General features: G+C 39.2%; 2 protein-coding genes across 2 annotated transcripts in view; one reads left to right on the top strand and one right to left on the bottom strand.

Moving 5' to 3' along the window:
* KMO (kynurenine 3-monooxygenase) overlaps positions 1 to 12,390 on the top strand; it is a 67,851-nt gene extending 55,461 nt beyond the window's left edge. The window contains 5 exon segments of the mRNA XM_018060276.1: positions 6,547 to 6,629; positions 7,808 to 7,909; positions 7,998 to 8,057; positions 10,034 to 10,171; positions 10,174 to 12,390. Of these exon segments, the coding sequence (XP_017915765.1) occupies positions 6,547 to 6,629; positions 7,808 to 7,909; positions 7,998 to 8,057; positions 10,034 to 10,171; positions 10,174 to 10,227 (437 nt within the window). The 3' untranslated portion in view covers positions 10,228 to 12,390.
* OPN3 (opsin 3) lies at positions 11,336 to 19,405 on the bottom strand. Its single transcript, XM_018059939.1, is given in 4 exon segments — positions 11,336 to 13,351; positions 18,371 to 18,639; positions 18,642 to 18,665; positions 19,369 to 19,405. Coding segments are annotated over 4 exon segments (594 nt in total). The 3' UTR covers positions 11,336 to 13,087.

The raw sequence follows: 21,025 nt of genomic DNA, 5'->3' as shown, positions 1-21,025 counted from the left end.
AGGGGGTGTTAAAGTCTCCTGCTAGTATTGTGTTACTATCAATTTCTCCTTTTATGTCTATTAGTGTTTGTCTTATGTATTGAGGTGCTCCTATGTTGGGTGCATAGATATTTACAATCATTACATTTTTCTCTTGGATTGATCCCCTGATCATTATGTAGTGTCCTTCCTTATCTCTTGTAATCTTCCTTATTTTAAGGTCTATTTTGTCTGATATGAGGACTGCTACTACAGGTTTCTTTTGCTTCCCTTTTGTATGGAATATAATTTCCCATCCTTTCACTTTCAGTCTATATGTTTTTAGGTCTGAAGTGAGTTTCTTGTAGACAGCATATATATGGGTCTTGTTTTTGTATCCATTCAGCCAATCTGTGTCTTTTGGTTGAAGCATTTAATCCATTTACATTTAAAGTAATTATTGATATATATGTTCCCATTGCCGTTTTCTTAATTGTTTTGGGTTTATTTTGTAGATCTTTTTTATTCTCTTGTATTTCTTGACTATATAAGTCCCTTTAATATTGTTATAAAGCTGGTTTGGTGGTACTGAATTCTCTCAACTTTTGCTTGTCTGAAAACCTTTTTATTTCTCCATCAATTCTGAATAAGATCCTTGCTCGGTACTATAATCTTGGTTGTAGATTTTTCCCTTTCAATACTTAAATATATTCTGCCATTCCCTTCTGGCCTGCAGAGTTTCTGCTGAAAGATCAGCTGTTAAGTGTATGGGGTGTCACTTGTACGTTACTTGTTGCTTCTCCTATGTTGCTTTTAATATACTTTCTTTGTGTTTAGTCTTGTTAGTTTGGTTAGTATGTGCCTCGAGTGTTTCTCTTCAGGTTTATTTGTATGGGACTCTTTGTGCCTCTTGGACTTGATTGACTATTTCCCTTGCCATGTTGGGGAAATTTTCAACTATAATCTCTTAAAAATTTTTCTCATACTCTTTCTTTTCCTCTTCTTCTTCTGGGCCCTCTCTAATTCAAATGTTGGTGCATTTGATATTGTCCCAGAGGTCTCTGAGACTATCCTCAGTTCTTCTCATTCTTTTTACTTTATTCTTCTCTTCAGAAGTTATTTCTACCATTTTATCTTCGAACTCATTGATTCATTCTTCTGCTTCAGAAAATCTGCTATTGATTCCTTCTAGAGTATTTTTAATTTATGTAATTGTGTTGCTTGTCTCTGTATGTTTATTCTTTAATTCTTCTAGGTCTTTGTTAATTGATTCTTGCATTTTCTCCATTTTGTTTTCAAGGTTTTTGATCATCTTTACTATCATTGTTCTGAATTCTTTTCCAGATAGTTTGCCTATTTCCTCTTCATTTATTTGGACTTCTGTGTTTCTAGTTTGTTCCTTCATTTGTATAGTATTTCTCTGCCTTTTCATTATTTTTTTTAATGTATTGTGTTTGAGGTCTCCTTTTCCCAGGTTTCAAGGTTTAATTCTTTCTTCCTTTTGGTTTCCGCCCTCCTAATGTTGGTCCAGTGGTTTGTGTAAGCTTTGTATAGGGTGACATCTGTGCTGAGTTTTTCTTGTGTGTCTGTTTTTCCTCTGATGGGCAAGGCTGAGAGAGGAGGTAATCCTGTCGATCCTGTCTGCTGACAGTTGGGTGTGTACTTTTGTTTTGTTTGCTGTTTAGATGAGGCATCCTGCACAGGGTTCTCCTAGTGGTTGGGTAATGCTGGGTAGTGTATTCAAGTGGTTTCCTTTTGTGTGAGTTCTCACTATTTGATACTTCCTAGGGTTAGTTCTCTGGTAGTCTAGGGTCTTGAAGTCAGTGCTCCCACTCCAAAGGCTCAACGCTTGATCTCTGGTCAGGAATGAAGTTTCCATAAGTGGTTTGTTATGGCATTAAGTGAGATTAAAGCAAATATCTGAAAACGAGAAACCATAGATGAACCTCAGACAAATGGCAGTTACAAAATCAGGCAAGTAATAATTAAAATAATAGAATATACACATATACATATATACCCATAAGCAAAGTCAAAACAGTCCAACAAAAATAGAGTAGACTGACCCTGAGAACAGAGGAAATAAAGAATTATATCTATGAGAACAAAACTAACTAAAGCACAAACTGGAAAACAAAACTAAGGCAAGGTGCCAATTGGGGAATAAAGCAATAAAAATAAAACTAACAAATATGTTGAGAGAAAAGGAAAGAAAGAAAAGAAAGAAAAAATAGATATGCAAAATTAAATAGAGGTATATGAAGAAGATTTATATACTTTCAAGATTAACTGCAAGGAGAAAAGAATAGTAGGAAAAGCAAACAAAGGAATAAATATAGAAAATAATAATAATAATAGGTTTAAAAAATTAAAATTGAAAAGAAGAGAAAAGAAGAAAAAAAGTGGGAGTGGGGGGAAACTCCACAGAACTGCAAAAGCCCAGTGTAGAGGCAGAGGTTTATAACAACAATAAAAAATGTGACATAGAAAAAGAAAAAAAATCTCAAAAGCTTAATTAGATTTCACAGTGCCAATTAAATTTACAACTACAACAGAAAGGTGGGGGGGGGGTGGTGGAGGAAAAACAAAGAAAAAAGATCCAAAAGAATTTACACAACAAGTCAAAACATAAGAATAATAAATGTTTTTCTTGAGTTACTGCTGTCAGAGTCCTTTCCCTCAGTGGGAGTCACAGTCCACCTCACCTGCCTAGGATGTCCTCCAACACTGTGCTCATCTCTGGACCTGCTGTGGGGGCAGCTCAAATTCTAATCTGGTCCTGCTCCTATGTGTTCTTGCCTCCAATGTCACAGCTATCAGAACTAGTGCATTTTCTTTTGCGGGTACTCTCAATGATCTTTTGTATATTCCGTAGACACAGATTCTGTCTAGTGGATCGTGTGGATTTAATCTGCAGCTTGTACAGCTGGTGGGAAGGTTTTGGGTCTTCTTCCTTAGCCACCTTGCCCCTGGGTTTTAATTGTGGTTTTATTTCCACCTCTGCATGTGGGTCATCCACTGGGGTTTGCTCATGAGTCCCCCCTGGAGGACTTGGGTTTGCCCCTGTGAGGGCCAGGTATGGAGGTGGTACCTCTGCTTGGATTGCAGGGGTTCTGGCAGCACCAGGTACTCAGGGGAGTTGGCGGCTAGGACAGCAAGAAATATAGTGCTCTAGAAGGGTATGGCAACCAGTATTGGCCAATACGCTCCAATATTGCCTGAAGAACCCTGCTCCCTGACAGAGAAACCCAGCAGGCCACAGTCTACAGGGTCACAAAGACTCAGACACAACCGAAGCAACCCTGCGCCCATAGACTTAAGACTTTTTTGCCTGTGGCAGCTCTGCCCCAGTGAGAGCACCTTTGACTGTGAAGGTGGTGCAGCTGCTTGGCTTGTGGGGACCCTGGCAGCACCAAGTGTGTGGGAACATGGACTGCATCCACCATAGGAGTCATGGCCCTAACAGTCTTGTTTCGAGCCTCTAGTAGCTGACGATCAGTAGGCCTCTTTGGCCAGTCTTTCTCTGTAGCTCTGTCCATTCAGGCACTTAGAGGGCTCCCTTGCCTGGGGTCCTTCTCTGTTGTTCCATGCATCAGGCACATAGAGGGGTCTCCGTGGCTGGGATCCTACTCTGTAGATCAGCGGCACATCAGTCACTTAAAGGAGCACCTCGGGTGGGGTCCTGCTCTGTAGTTCAGTGCATCAGGCGCTTGATGGGCCAACCTCTCTATTGTTCAGCAGCTGATGCTGGTATGTGGAGAGAGAGAGGCTATGGTGATGGCTCCACACCCTACATGTGACTCAGCAGTATCGCCTTGCTTCCGTGGCTGCCTGGCTTTCCTCCACAGGCATTTCCCACCAGTCTCTTCCCTCATATCCCCTTGATCTGTCTTTCCACAGTCAACAGCAGCCCTCAGCCTGGGATTGCTCCACAATCCCTAAACTTCAACTCCCAGCCACTGCGCCTTCCAGGAGACCTGTGTCCCTCTCTGAGGTATATACGGCTACAGCAAGGACTGTCTGATTCTCAATCCATTTAGGCTGCCACAGATCAGCTGTTTCACTCTCAGCTTTAAATGTTTCTCCTTTGACTCAGACAATTGCCCCAATGAGGGGATCGGACCCCTGCTTCTGTGCCCCCACCCACTGAGGGCAGGTCCAGTCCTTCTAACACTCCTGTTTTTTCCCCTAGTTCCTTCATCCTACCAAGTCTTGCGTGATTCTATATATTCTTTCCCTCTGGTCAGGTACTCCTGTCCACACTCAGCTAGTGTTCTGCATGCACTTCTGTGTCTGAAGGTGCATTCCTGATGTGTCCATGGAGAGAGTTGTACTCCATGTCCACCTACTCCTCTGCCTTCTGTTTTCTCCAGATTCCAGTCTTGACTTGCCAACTTATTAGCCCTCTGACCTTGAACAAGTCACTTTATTTTTTTAAAGTCTCATTTTTTTTTCCATCAATAAAGTGGGGATAATACCAACTTCAGAAAGCTGTGAGGGTTAAATCAAGTGACTTGTGTAAAGCATTTTTTTTTAAAAAGCCTGATTCACAGATACAAGCTAGTGGTTACTAGTGGGTAAAAGGGTAAGGTGAGGGGCAAACTATGAGGTATAAAATAAATAAGCTATAAGGATATACTGTACAACACAGGGAATATAACCAATATTTTATGATAACTATAAATGGAGTATAACCTTTAAAAATTGTGAATCACTGTTATACCCCTGTAACTCATGTAATGTGACTGTGACTGTTTGTGTGGGCTCAGTGGTGTTCAACTCTTTTGCAACCCCAAGGACTGTAGCCTGCCAGGCTCATTTGTCCATGGACTTTCAAAGTTGGTCACCACTTCCTACTCCCGGGCTCTTCCCAACCCAGGGATTGAACCCCAATCTCAAGGGTCTCCAGCATTGGCAGGTGGATTCTTTACCATTGCACCTTCTGAGATATTGTACATCAGCTATCCCTCAAGGGAAAAAAAAAGTTTTAAAAAAAGGCTGGAATAAAGTAAGCTCAGAGTAAAAAATATTTTGAGTGTTATAGGGTGTCAGTGGACACTATAGTGTCTGAATCTGAGAAGATTATGGATTCTAGGTAAATTTCTTCTGGATTTCTTACTTTCTTTCCCAGTTATCTGAGATGCTTAGGATCCAGAGGTATTTTGCTTTCTCGCTTCTTAGTCCTTGTGTCATTGGTTTCATGTGATGACAATGGTGGAGATAGATTGAGAGCTTATATAGCAGAACATACTGTCAATATTGGTTTTAGTTATAAGACATAGATAAAACTAATTATCACAATAATAACTAACATCACTGAACATGTAATACGTGTTGGGGATCTTGCAATTTTTTAAAATGTATTATCTCATGAAAAACAAGGGGCATAGGTACTATTCTTGTGCCTGGTTTACAGCCAAGGAAATTTAAGCTTAGAGTTTACAACTTAGGAAATTTAAGCTTAAGTAACTTGCCCAAAGCCAAGTAGCTAGAAAGTGATGAAGCTGGGACTTGTACTCATGCGCACTCTCAGACTTTAGAAATGGCTTCCCAAAAATGGGAGTTGTTTGGCCCTGTGAAGTTATATCAATCATTACTTTATAAAATATCTATTCAGTATTTACGTTATACCAGTTTAAGTTTTCAAACATGAGTAAAACATGGGGCCTTCCACTGAGAGATAAGAGAATAATGGAGGAGCTGATGTTTAAGCTACAGGGTGAGCTGAGGTGAGTGTTAGTTGCTCAGTCATGTCTGACTTTCTGTGACCCCATAACTGTAGCCCTCCAGGCTCCTCTGTCCATTGGATTTCCCAGGTAAGACTACTGAAGCAGATAGCCATTCCCTTCTCCAGGGGACCTTCCTGACTCAGGGATCAATCCCAGGTCTCCTACACTGCAGGCAGACTCTTTACTGTCTGAGCCACCAGGGAAGCCCAAAGCGAAGACTGCTTCTGCCTGGTATAGAATCAGGGACATTTCACATGTGAGACGAATGTGATAACCACTACACTACAGAAACAGGTGAAGTGAAGTGGAATGAAGTCGCTCAGTTGTGTCCAAATCTTTGCGATCCCATGGACTGTAGCCTATCAGGCTCCTCCGTCCATGGGATTTTCCAGGCAAGAGTGCTGGAGTGGATTGCCATTTCCTTCTCCAGGGGATCTTCCCGACCCAAGAATCGAACCCCGGTCTCCCACATTGCAGGCAGATGCTTTACCATCTGAGCCACCAAGGAAGCCAGGTGACTTAGGTTCAAATGAAACAAATTTACATGGGGTAGCAAGGAAGAACAAAAACGAGAGTATGTACTGCTTTCCATTTGTGAAGTAAAAAATGATGATTTACTAATCTAGTATATTTCATAGTCTTTGTCATAATTTTATTAAACTATAGGTGATGGGAAATGTCCATTGTTATTGCTCAGTATTCATAGATTGTTGGTCATACAGCTTTGTTGTCTATAGCTTTATAAGGTTAGAGAGAACACTGGTAGAGAATACACCATTTAATTTGAACTGTATAGAGTTCAGCACATTTTTTTAACAGACAGTTTTGGGAAAGATATCTTATTTAACTTGGATTCTAGGTATGTGTCTTCCAGAATTCTCAAGATTTAGAGTTCCAGATGACCATGCAATTTCAGACCTATCCATGTACAATTACATAGAGGTAAGTGAGAAGGTTTTGTTCTTTTCAATAAGATCATGCACTGATATTCTAATAAACATTCTTTAATTTATCTTTGTTCCAGCCCCACCTCACGCATGCTGTGTAAGAATAGGTGCAAAAGGAAAACACACACACAGAGCATTCCTTTTTACATGGTTGAGATATGAAGGCAGAGACAGTGATAATGACCCCCACACACCATCTTCATCTGTATTTCAGGGACATTTAGAAGGTAACAAAAATGAAAAAGTGTCTGGTTTCAGTATCTGATCATTCATAAGCTCAAGCCTTAGACATTTAGTAGAGTTTGTAATACACTGTTTTAATGAAAAAATATTTTTGATATGAGTTAATATATTTGGAAAATTTAAGAGACATTAAATAACCTTTCCATTCTTAACGTTATAAGCTGTGAACTTACAGTAGCATTAAATAATCTTTGGGGGTTTTTGTACTGAAAGAAATATGTAACACCAAAGAAATTCACAGTCAATAGATTAATACTCAGAAGAAAACCACAATTCTATTTTGAGCCAGTCACATGAAAACTCACAGTAAATGATTATGGTTATAGTTTTTCAATCAAATGAAGAAATTTACAAGATACATTTTTACAAAGAGTGTAGCTATTTTCTATCTCCTGAAGACAGAAATAAATAAAATAGACTTCAACTTAAGCAGAATTTTTCATATGTGGTGAAGTTGAGCTTCTGTAAGCTTCTGGAATTCTCATTGAGATATCTTGTCTTGTCTTTAAAACAGGACAATTATAACATAAGATTTATCTTGAATATGGACTAAACCTAGAGGCATAGCTTTAAAAAGATCTCTTCTTGCCAAAATAATGTTGCAAACTGACCAGAAAATAACAGAAATTAATCAAATCTTGGGCTCACAGACAACTCACAGATTCATGCAAACACTTGCTGAAATAGAATTGACCCTCGAGCAAAATAGAGTTCTAACAGGTTTTGCATAATTGCTGTACCTTTTCAAGTTATTGTCCTGTGACACTGGTTGAAAAGAAAATGACTGAAATGGATAGGAAGCAAGAATTTATTTGACTACTTTGAGTCTGGCTTTGTGGTGAATGGGAATGAAGAGTGATAATAAGTTGTAGTAAACAATTAAAGGTACGTTTCAAAAGATACGCTTTGGGACTCCTTACATTATTACAGATGCGAGCACACGTCAACTCAAGGTGGTTCATCTTCCAAAAGAACATAGAGAGACTTCTTCATGCTATTATGCCATCTACCTTTATTCCTCTTTATACCATGGTAAGGTCTGGATTTAAGACTTTTCCTCATTTTAATCTTCTGTTTAGTCATTATAGAATACTGAAGAATACTTTTTAAACTTTTACAGGTCACCTTTTCCAGAATAAGATACCATGAAGCAGTGCTGCATTGGTACTGGCAGAAAAAGGTGGGAACAAGTTACACTTACTTGTAATTTGATATGTTGAAGTTTACAGTGTTATGGTTATGTTTACCTCAGACAAATATGGAAATAATGAAACAGACACCAAGTGTTTGCCTTCCAATAAAAAATGTCCTGGCTACACAGGTGACAGAATGCCTAATGAACAAAATTACAAAGAAGAGGCAACTCCCATTGCCTCTTAAGAGGCAATTCTTAAAGAGAAGAAATTCCAAAAAGAAACTGATGCTGATATTTCTAAACCTTTTATTTTATTTTAGCAGCATGACCTTTTACTTTTATTTAGCAGTTGACTTTCTTCATGCAATACTCCTATGGGTTTAATTTATAAAATTGGGCAAAATCCTTTAGGATTGACTGGTTTTAATATTCTTTGGAAGGCCTTTTGCTGAAGCTGAAGCTCCAATACTTTGGCCACCTGATGTGAAAAGCTGACTCATTAGGAAAGACCCTGATGCTGGAGAAGATTGAGGGTAGGAGGAGAAGAGGGTGACAGAGGGTAAGATGGTTGGATGGCATCACTGACTCAATGGACTTCAGTTTGAGCAAATTCTTGGAGATAGTGAAGGACAGGGAAGCCTGGCATGCTTCAGTCCATGGGGTTGCAAAGAGTCAGGCACAACTTAGCAACTGAACAAGTACAAATGATTCTATTTCTGAAAAAAAACAAAACAGGTAATACAAAATTATATTTGTTCTTTGAGAAAAACATCTAAGTATTGTAGTGATTGACAATGACTTAAGATGGGAATGCAATGAGATTCCCTCCAATGCTGAGATTCCTATGATTTTAACATAAAAAATTGGACAAAGTCAAATCACTTTTAAAACACAATCTAATCCACATTAATTTTGGGCAGTCCACTCACAGATGCCATATATGGAGATTCAGATTCCTGATCTTCCACTGTGGAAATATTACAACTTCATTCACTAAATAAATAGTTCTATTTAGTATGTAGACACTGAGCTAGGCATGGTGATGAACATGAGGCAGCCCTTACCCTTTGTATAGCCAGAGACTAGTACAGGAAATGGCCACTTGCAGTGGAGAGGCACTGCCCTGGAGGGGAATGGTCGTAGACTTGGGGAAGGAGGGTGGAGGTTGAAAAAACCTCTCAGACATTCAGAGTGGCAAATATTCGGTGGAGCTGGAAGAAGCTCATATGTGTGAGAATGACAGGAGAAGGAGCTGGAATAGCAAGTAGGACCCGAAACATCACGAATATTATTTTAAGGAAAATCGGAAAACAAAGGAGACTTGCATTCTCAGGTGTGGATTTTAGAAAGATTACTTTGCTTATAGAGACTAGATTGGAATGAATCGAGATTTATTCATACATAGATGAATAAAATAAGGTCCCTGCCCTCAAAAAGCTAAAAGTCCAAAGGGAAAGAGGTAGCAATAGGCAGTTAAATGTAGGACCACTGGTGTAATGTTAGAGGCCAGGATGATACGGGAATGCACACAACCCAGGCTGGACTCCTCGGCTTGTATGGTTGATAGACTGTAGACGGTGAAGGTGCCTAAGTCTTTGAATGTGCATCTTCCAAGTCACAAAGGTTCGTTGGACCCACCACTCTTCTTAGGGACACTTCACGCAGGGTTTGAACAGTGACTGAATCACTTGTGGCTTCTTCCAAGACAGAGTTCAAAGTTCTTTTTTTTTTTCTTTTCAATTGTGGATTTCTTTGTGGCTGGACAAAGACTGAATGCTAAGAATTCTTTATACAGAACATGTGGAATCAGGAATTTCTGGGAAGAGAGAGGAGAAAGAGAGGAAGGTAGGAAGCTTCAAATTACCAGCCATTGCAGGACTTCACCTAGTGGTCATGCAATGAAATCTGTTTCACATTGAAGAACAAATAGGAAAGGAAACAATGCTGTTTAAGAATGAAGTCTATTTTCAAGATTTTAACCTCTTGAACAAATAAAAGGAAAGTTCTTACTCTTTTTACAGGTGATAAATAGAGGACTTTTTCTCTTTGGAACACTGATAGCTGTCAGTGGTACTTACCTACTTATGCGCTACAAATCACCGAGACCCCTGGACTACTTGAGAAGACCATCAGAGTGGGTCACTTACTTCCAGAATACAGGACATGTTTCCCTGTAAATTCCTTGGAGTCACTAGAACAAATTCCCTGTCATTAGCAAGTGATAAAAAGATCCTGAAGTAGCAAATATTTGATTTCTCTGTAACCAGAACAGGAACAAAATCATGTTTCCATTATCATTTAATTCACTAATGGAAGATATTTATCAGCTTATAATCAAATTCAATGTAGAATTTCTCTGCAAGTTTATTGTAATTATTGAAAAAATAACCCATCACTTTCAGTTGTAAAATGCAGTTTTCCCACAGCACTATTGTTAGGTCAGATCATTCTAAATATAAAAGCACAATGACTAAGGTCTCTTTCACTTCTCAAAAAGTAAGGCCCTAGAGACCTCAAGAAGTCACGATCATACTTTTCTTTAAAGGACTTAATAGAAATCATGATAGGATTGACTTAACACTTGGGACTAAAAGTCACAATTTGCCTAATGGATTAGTAGTAGTTGTACTTTTCATCACTTGGATGAAACTTATTCAAACACAGGGCTCAGATTTTCTTGCTAAAACTAGAAGTATAAATAAACAAAGGGGGCTTTCTCAAGAGTTTAAAATGAATCAGTTTTATTTCCCAGTCTTCAAATGCCAGTATTACATTCTGAGGATTTTTAAAATTTATTTTTTAATTAAAAAAATTTTGTGGTAAAAGTCATAATATAAAACATACTATTTTAACCATATTTAAGGCTATTAAAGCCATACTAAGTAAAGGATAGGAAGAGTCTTATAAATTAAATATCTATATACATAAAGGCGGAAACAGTTTCATAGAAAGATGAAGCCATGTTTATTCCATTTCAGAAGTAACTTAATAACATTCTTAAACTATATACTGCAAAACCAGGGATAAACTTGATGTTTAATAGTTCAATTAGAACACTAGATTGTGAATCAGAAAAGCAAAGCTCTGGTCCAAGATTCAATAGAAACTAAACGTGTGACATTGGACATGTTTTTAACATCTCTGGGCCTCTGTATTATTTCTAAATCATTGGATATACTTTGTTAAATGCATTAATTATCTTCCAGGAAATTATTATTCTTCCAAATCATGCAATTTTACATTTCTTTTGAGAATGTCAGTAATTTTCACAGAAATACTAAAGTTTCAGAATCATTGACAATTAAAACAAGGCCTGGAAAAGCTTTTTTTTTTTCCTCCTAAAATCTCCACCAAGTACCTTCAAGCTATATCACTCAATTTTAAAGAAATGTATGCAATTAGACAACTTAAATTTTTATGTGGAGAACTTTTGTCTTTTCTAAATTATATAGACATTCTCATTTGCACTGACAGTTGGAATTTGTTTTTGTTGTTATACATGATCTTAGGTTGTTATAACTTAGAGTATCAACTTAAATATGATTTAGAAATACAAGAATAAAGAACAATTCAGAGAAAACAAAAAATAAATCTGTTTCTTCAAAAACAAAGCAAGAAAGTTCATTTAGTGAATGCTTTTTTGGTTCTTCCTTCTTCAGTAGGCCAACTGGATCATTTAGCAGTCTTTCAAGTGGTGGCTCAGACGGTAAAGCGTCTGTCTACAACGTGAGAGACCTGGGTTCGATCCCTGGGTTGGGACAATTCCCTGGAGAAGGAAATGGCAACCCACTCCAGTACTCTTGTCTTGAAAATTCCATGGATGGAGAAGCTTGGTGCAGGCTACTATCTATGGGGTCGCAGAGTCAGGCATGACTGAACGACTTCACTTTCTTTCAAGTGTGATTAATTATGAAGATGCAACACCACTAGAATAGTCATGTAAGAAATAAAAATTAGGAAATGAAATGATTCACTTACTTTCCTACATTGTCAAAGAAATCCTTGAGTCCTAACAATCCATGTTTAGTCTAAATAATGACTATGAAAAAATGGCCTCTTCAGTAGCTCTGACCACTTTTTATGCAGTGGATTTGTTGAAAAGCAATGAAGATTAAATAACACATTTCATGAATACAGCCCTACAGTTACTTCATTCTTCTTCAAATGTAGCTTTGTTTGGTTTCTGCTGGAACCTTTTCTCTAAATCTAGAATTCTTGGAAAATTATGAGAAATCACTAGGAGGAGAGGCTAATCCTACTATGTTCATATTTGAAATGAAATAGATGGAGACATCTATCTTCCATCAACACCAGCTTTACCATGTACATCCACTGCTAATGTATGATTGCCTATAAATCTTGATCACCTTGAAATTCATCATTTGTGTATGTGTGTGTTTCTTTTAACCATCTGAGCCACCAGCGAAACCCTTGTGTGTTGCTTTGCAATGGTATCTTCTAGAAGTTGCTCAGCAACACTTTGTCTGAAGCTCCTCTTTATCATGTTACACATAGAGCAACAGTCTTTGGTTTCACATAAAATTAAGGAATTTATTTTCTTTTTCATCCTACAATTGCCTCTTTGATAAATTTGATTGAGCAAACATTTGACATGACACTAAATAGGGCCCAACACTACAGAAAATCCGAGATTTTCTAGCAATTTCACACATGTGTATGAAACAAAGTCATTTTAACTGCCAAGGATTTCTTTCTTTCTTTCTTTCTTTCTTTTTTTTTTTTTTGAGAAATACATTATGTCCTTTGGAAAATTCAGTCATTGAAAAATATGCATTAAAGTGAAAATTTCTGACATGTTAGAAGTTGATGGTGCCTGATACACACTTTGTGCCACAAGTGATTTTCCATTGTATAAAGCAACCACTGAATTAAAAGAATCTGTCTTGCTCAATTACTCCCTGAGGTCAAAGAGTCCAAGAGCAATTCATATTTCCTTATGAATCACAAAAGTTCTGTTAATATTACATAGAATGGGGAATTTCAAAATGGTCCTTTTAATGATAGTCTAAGTAGCATCTGATTTTAATACCATCTTTCATTATTGTTATTCAATCCTATAAAGGATGAGCTTGGATTACATCAAACTTTGACCCATTGGTTCTGTCACTGTCACCCACTGATAATGATTCATCATTAGTGATGATCAAAATGATGGAAGAAGAGTTAAAAGTCACTTTTTTGTTTGGCTTGTCTCTGTCTTTCTGTAACATCACAATGGATCTTAAATGCATTTCTCTCCCAACTGCAGATAGGTCTTAAGCCGGTATCTGGCATCTCATCAGTTAGAAACATAAGAGCTGCAAGAGGGCTCTTTAAAACTGGGCAGGGAAGAAATAAAGTTGAATATTAAGTAAAAGTTTGGCCCTTACTCTGGATTGACATTTAGGAAAATTGGATTAATTTAATTTGGGTTGTTCTTTTTTACTTATTAGCTGATGCGGAGTTAGGTGGTAATGCTCAGTCTACTTAATTAACCCTGGCATTTAATGTCTTTTATTTATTATAATTCTTATTAACTTTACTACATAAGTCTCTTTCAATGCTGTATAATATGCATAGATTCAAATTGCATGAACCTTCCATGAAGGCAGCTAGATGTGTTTCTTTAAGGCATTTTGAACATTAATTCATTTCACAAATATTCAATGAGCCCTTATGAGGTGAGGCAACTCATGCTACAATCTGGGGATATTGTGGGAAGCAGAGACAGACAAGGCCATTCCTAGCAGAGTTTCAGCTTGATGTACTTACTAATGTCCCTTTAATTAGGTTAAGAGTTTTTTTCCTTGTATCAAGATTACATATCAGTTGGTAAAAATATACAACAGCAAACCAGGTTCAAATCCAGGCACCAAAGTGTCCTGAAGCAAGTAAATTTTAACTCCTTTGAACCTAGCTCATAAATCCATAAATAAAATAATATTAGTATCTATTTCATGGAGTTTTGCAAAGATAATGGATGTAATCTGCAGAGTGCAGTAAGAATTGTAAATAAATTATTAACTTTGTATTTGTTATCATTACTAAACATAAAATGTTTTCTGATGTATTAAACTCTGATTTTAATAAAATTTTACCTAACAAGTGCAAGCCTCTATTGGTAGGTCTTAGAATTGTTATTATAGTCAGTGGAAATATCCTACACATCCCATCCAAGGGTCTGGCTAAAACCAGAAAATATTTGCAACTTATGGCCTTTTGGGGCTTCCCAGGTGGTACTAGTGGTAAAGAACTCGCCTGCCAATGCAGGAGACATAAGAGACATGGTTTCAATCCCTGGGCTGGGAAGATCCCTTGGAGGAGAGCATGGCAACCCACTCCAGTTATTCTTGTTTGGAGAATTCCAGGGACCGAGGAGCCTGGTGGTCTAGAGTCCATAGCATTGCAAAGAATTGAACACACGACTGAAGCAACTTCACACAAACACACACACACACACACATATGCCCTTTTTACTTTACCTCCTCATCTCCCCACTCTTTGTTCTATAAAAGAAGCTACCATCCCGACCCCAGCAAGATGGTTCTCTAGGACATTAGTATGCCATCTTCTGGAACTCCTGGCTTTTAAAATAAAGTCATTAATTCCTCATCCCAAAACCTTGTCTCCCAATTTATTTACATGTCATGTGGCTTGCGGAACAATCTTGGACTCAGTAACAGAAGTTCCTCCTATTAGTATTATAAACGTGTGGTGGCTGCAATTGCTGGTGACTCTGACATCCTTGTGTTTCAGGAAGGGGGACCCCTTCCAGGGCCTGAGAGTGGGCTCTTGTTTAACACTCAGAAATGAATTGTCCACAGAGACATGGGCTGACAAAGCAAGAGATCTTATTGGGAAGGGAAGCCCAGGCAGAGAGCAGCAAGGTAAAAGAACCCAGGAGAACTGCTCTGTCACATGCCTTGCAGTTTCAGGATTAGTTTCCGGGTTGACTCTGGCTAATCACTCTGACACAGGGTCATTCGTAGGGGTGCACATACTGCTCAGCCAAGATGCATTTCAGCGAGGAGGATTCTGGGAGATGGTAGGACACGTGGCATCTCCTTTTGACCTTTCCCAAATTCTTCTGGTTGGTAGTGGCTTGTTAGTTCCATGTTCCTTATTAGGACCTCCTGTCATAAAACAACTCATGGAAATGATTACTTTGGAGCTTGGTCAAAGTGGGTACTTTCAGTCAGTGTGTTTCCCCCAACACTTGTTTACTGATATGGCAGCAGAGACCCAGTCATACCTCTTTGTACTTTCACCACTTCTTCCTATGCCCTCTGTAACTCTCTCCAAAAATAGTTGCTTGTCCCTATTGCACGTATGTAGAAATGAAATAAGACTGAGTCTCTCTTGAGAAGTTCACTATTCGGCGAGGGTGACAAGCACATAAATATGCTGCTGCCAAAGGTGATACATGCCACGAGGGAGGTGACTGGTGAGGGCTATGGGAATATACAAGAGAGAACCAATTCAGAGGTAGGTAATAGCAAGTAGATCCTGATCTCAGGCCTTCTGAAGTGAGGAGGAGTTTATAAAAGCAGGAGAGACAAAATGTTCCAAGGAAAGGAAATGGGCTAAGACAAAGAAGTAAAATAACATGTCAATTTCTGGGGACAAGAAATACTACAGTTGCCTGGAGCCTGAGGTGGCTAAAGGGACGGTGTGTGGAAAAATTGAGACTGGATGAGACTGGTGTGTGAAAAATGAGATGGCTATGCAGGGCCTGAGAGTCCGCTCAGGGGCCTTATTTTTAATTGTGAAGGCAATGGAACCCTTAAAGGACTTATTCTGGGTAGTGATGCAAGAAAATTTGCACTTGAGAACAATTAATCTGGTAGCAGTATAAAGTGAATGGATTTAAAAGAAAGCAAGAATAAAGAGGCCCAAGGAAAAGAAGCCCTTGAATGAGACAAGAAGATGGGGCCAGAGAGTCAGTAACAAAAAAGGCGTCCTAGAAACACCGAGAGCAGAAACTCACAATTAAGTGGGAGTTGTCAACAATGTCACAAGTCTCAATGCCACAGATGCCAGGAAAAAAAAAAACCTGAAAATTGTCCACTGGCTCTAACATGTGGGAGACCATCAATGACCTTAATGAGTGCTATTTCTGTGAGAGTGCGGTAGAAGAAGGAATCGCCAATTGGCAATAGGTTGAGGAACAAATATGTGAATTTGCTAAATGGCAGACTTTCTGAGGCTGTGGCTCAACCTTATTCACTATGTATCCTCAGTGATTAGTAATTGTCTTCACTTGGGCTTCCATAACACATTACTACTGAGTGGCTTAAACAATAGAAACTCATTTCTCACAGACTTAGAGACTGGGAAGTCTAAGATCAAGTTGCCGGTAAGGTTTTCATTCTGAGGCCTCTTTTTTTGGCTTGTAGATAGCCACCTTCTCTCTATATTCTCCTGTCAGTTGAGAGAGAGAATGAGAGTGGTTTCTCTTTGTCTTCTTATAAGGGCACTGAACCATCACGAGGACCCCACCCTCATGACCCCATTCTCGTATGTCCCTGTTTACCTACCAAAGGCCCCATCTCCTACACCATCACATTGAATACATGAGGGGCACAAATATTCAGCCCATAACAGCAAGCAATTGGTACATTTTAGATGTTTGATAAATATTGGTCAAATAAATGCTTATTGAGTGATGATGTGGCATCAATTTTCTTTTAGTTAACAGTGATGAGGAGAAAAATAAAGTGATAAGCTAGAGGGAGTTGAGAAAATATTTTGAATTAAATTTGCACGCTTATATGCTAGAGTTTGGAGAAGGAAATGGGAACCCACTCCAGTATTCTTGCCTGGAGAATCCCATGGACAGAGGAGCCTGGCATGGGGTCACAAGAGTCAGACACAACTTAGTGACTAAACCACCACCACCATGCTAAAGATACTGAGCCCATAGTAAGGGAGAAATTGAGGATCTAAGTAAAAGAGAAAATTATTACTTGAGAGAGATCCCTGAGGCAGAGAATGGGGGTGGGGAAGAAAACAAGAATATAGAATCAGATTGGTCCTGAGAGATCTCTCCCATTACCCTGCAACTGAAGAGTGAGGTCTAAGAATGAGTTTGAACATGGAGTCAAGGAGTTGAGAAATTTCTTGATAATTACTTTATTTTGCCCAACAAATAAGAAGCATGATTGTTTCATAAAAATGAGGTGGGGCATAGTAGGACAAGAGAGTAAGTTGAGAACTGATGATTTGTGATAGCAATAGCAACTAAGTAGAGAGTAGATTGGGCTTCCCAGGTTGTGCTAGTGGTAAAGAATTTGCCAGCTAATGCAGGAGACATAGAGGTTTGGGTTCAATCCCTGGGTCGGGAAGATCTCCTGGAGGAGGGTATGGCAATCCACTCCAGTGTTCTTGCCTGGGAAATCCCTCAGACAGAAGAGCCAGGGGGGTTACAGTTCATGGGGTCACCAAGAGTTAGACACCACTGAAGTGACTTAACACACACACACACACACACACACACACACACACACACAAAACACACAGACTGGATCACCCAGAGATCCAAAGATTACTAGACAGTAACAGAAAGTCTCACTGCTCACTGAGTACAGATGCTGGGAATCCAATGTGGTTTTTCTCCAGCTTATCTTATTGACTACAGTCGTGGAGAAAACACATAGTTGGATTGAACAAGGGATTTGATTTTGTTTTCAGAATGAATGTGCATGAAAAATGTTGGAACATGAAGTTGAGAATAATGGGTCATGATTTAAAATAATACAAGTGACTAGTGATTTTAAAGAGGTGAAAGTTAGAGGGGTTTGGCAGATTGAGCGAGAGACTAGAGAATTTTGATGAGAGAAGAGAAAAGAGTGGGAAAAAGCAATGAGTAAGGAAAACATACGTGACTGAAGTTAGAACCTGGAATATGAAGCATGCCCCGGTCTGTTACTTTAGACTTCCTTCTTGTTAGCACTTAACAAGAAACCTGCCATTGTCAGTTCTTGTCTTTTATGACTCAAGAAGTGACTTCCAGGCAAAATATCTGTACCATTCTCTAGTGCAGATTCGGTGAATAAACTTATGGGAAGTGTGAAATCCCCTTTACGAGAGCTTGAGAAGGTAGGGTTTTGGGGGTTGTTGATTGTGCCCATCCAGAACACTTTTCCTTCCTTTTTCTGGTTTAGAGAGTGACGTAGAGAGAGTAAATTCCTCACTGATTTTTTTTTGAGACAGTGACTCATTGTGCAAAATTTATCAAACAGGAAGTCCCCGAGAGCTGCACCAGCTGTGGGGGAAGAGTGATTCTCTTCTGAGGGAAAATTTCTACTGAGGACACCTTGAGGGAGGGGTGTTCATAGTCTTCAGCTCACATTTTGAATGGAAAACAGAATATGGCCGTAACAGTGAGCAATGACACCATCAGGCAGCCAAGAAACAAACACAAAGGAGGAGTGGCAGGTGTCCTTGGATGGCCAGTCCCCAGTGCAGCCTGGTCCATGCATGTCCAGGATGTGGTTATTCCAGCCCAGGAGAGATGCTCCTGACCACACTATTGAGGACAGTCAGATGCAAGGAATGGTCCTCCAGGCCTGGGGAAAATTGATCACTCTGGCACGGATCACGCAAATATAACACTCATATGCCACTTGGTTAGGGTGATGATGGAAACAATCCCTGCAAGAGAGAAAGTGGGACAGCATAGCAGGGCATGGTGGGGGTGCAGGGGAGTGGGGGAAGACTGACCAGGAGTGATACATTCATCACCGCAGTACCTTACAGAGCATCTGGAACCAACAAAGTGCTCCAAAACCCAAAATATCTTGAGAGAAATTATGCCTCACAGTCCTCAGGAAATTCAACTGGAGATACATTTACTCAGAAAGTGTGGAGTGGAAAATGGCATGCATTCTTTAGTCACCAAGTCATATCTGACTCTTTTGAAACCCTATGAACTGTAGCCCAACAGCCTCCTCTGTCTATGGGACTTCCCAGGCAAGACTACTGGAGTGGGTTGCCATTTCCTTCTCCAGGTTAGACATCCCAACCCAGGGATTGAACTCAAGTCTCCTGCATTGGTAGGCAGATTCTTTACCGCTGAGCCACCAGGGAAGCCCATGTGAATTACAGCAGGACAAAAATAAAAGCTCTAAAATCAGCTCTGGCCTAACGGTGCAGCTGTTGTGTTAAATTTTCTGAGAGAGAAAAACTCCAAGAGAAACTCTGGAGTGGTTCAGGAAGAGTCACTGAAACAGTCATCTCTTGGTTTTGACTTCTCTCAACTGTCTGACTCAACTACAGATATGATGTCAAAGTAGGTTCCACAGGTGTGAACTGCCCAAACTGATGGTAAAATTGTGCAGGAGCTGTGTCAACCTACCTACTAGCACTGACAGCCTATGAGCTTTCACGTGCATGACTTCTGACAAGGGATGGAAGTCTGCGAGACTCTGTCTCCATCTATGCCTCTATTTTGCAACAATTAGGCTTTAACAATATTATTATTTTATTTCTCTGCACCTCCTGAGAGAGTGATTTATTCATGCATTAAGCTCCTTTTGAGTACCTACTGTGTGCTGGGCACTGGGCCAACACTGGCAACTCAACGATGATGGAAACTCAGAAATCTAGATTTTTAGAGGGGAGGCAGATGAGTTAAGCAGTTGTAAAAACCATACAGGAAGTAAAGGTTACAATTTTGATACAATATACTGTAGGAATCACAGAAAAAGGCACTTGTGAATAAGGCAAGAGAAGTGCATTCCAGGAAGAATGAAGAATTATGTCCTGGAACATGGAGGCAATAAGTGACAGAAAATGGTCTAACAATGAGGTGAGGATTCCAAGATACTGGGGCTCAGAGAATAACTAGAAAAGAAAGATAACGTCACAAGGAGCAGATAGGGTCTTACTAAGAAAGGCTGTTAATTTCTTGCTGAAGTTTTCATTTGGTTGTTTGTTCCTATTTTTTTTTTTCCTTTTTGACCTTTTCCTGCTTAAAATAGTAAATTATAAATCCATTACATCGTCATGCCTTTTAAGCATAGAAGTGACAATAGTTAGGTTCTCCTTTTCTTCCTCTGTCTTTTTCCTCTGAAAAAAAACAGTCATTGAAGCAGCTGTGTAGAATCAGAAACACAGTTCAATGAATGGAAACCATCTAGCAGGCTTTTGCAATAGTCCAGGCAACATATGATGGAGCCTGAATTAGGATATTTTTATAGGCATGAACAGTGAAGTCTGTATTCCAGAGACATTTAGCAATTAATATCATCAGAATCCTCCACCTTCTTGAATGTGAAGAGAGAGGACAGTGGAGTCAGAATTACTTGGAGGTTTCTGACCTGTCTGATGAGTAAAGAGAGTGGTTACTGAAGACAAAAATCTACTACAAAATGTATGGTAGATAGTGAGATGTTGCGGCTATGACCCGTGGATGACACCGGGATTCTTGGCCTCCAGAGAAGAGGATTTCCATCTGGAGCCAGATAGGAAGCTTGGTTACATGGAGATTTTATGTAGCAAATTTTATTAAAGTATAAAAGAGAAAAAAAGCTTCTGACATAGACATCAGAAGGGGAGAGAAAAGACACTCCCTTGCCAGTTTTTAGCAAGGCATCTCATACTTGTTAGCAAGCTGTTGATCACAGATAAAAGAAACACCTCAAGGCTGAGAGAGTTGCACCTGGGTTTCTCTCCCCCAACATACATATCTGCACAAGGGGCAATGACTGGGGAAGAGTTGTCTCTGGGCAAGATATATTGTATCCATAAAACAATTGTCATGCCTTGAAGGAAAACAGATCTCCAAGCAAGATACATAGTTTCATTAACATAGTTTAAGAAAAACATTTTCTTGAGTGAGATGTATTTTTTTGTCAATTAGAGGAGGTTTGTGACATTGTAGAGGAGACAGGGATCAAGACCATTCCCATGGAAAAGAAATGCAAAAAAAGCAAAATGGCTGTCTGAGGATGCCTTACAAATAGCTGTGAAAAGAAGAGAAGCGAAAGGCAAAGAGAAAAGGAAAGATATTC

Source organism: Capra hircus, chromosome 16, assembly GCF_001704415.2.
Source record: "Capra hircus breed San Clemente chromosome 16, ASM170441v1, whole genome shotgun sequence".
In the NCBI taxonomy this organism is placed as follows: domain Eukaryota; kingdom Metazoa; phylum Chordata; class Mammalia; order Artiodactyla; family Bovidae; genus Capra; species Capra hircus.
Note: the sequence above shows the minus strand (reverse complement) of the source record. Positions and strands in the feature narration are given on the sequence as shown.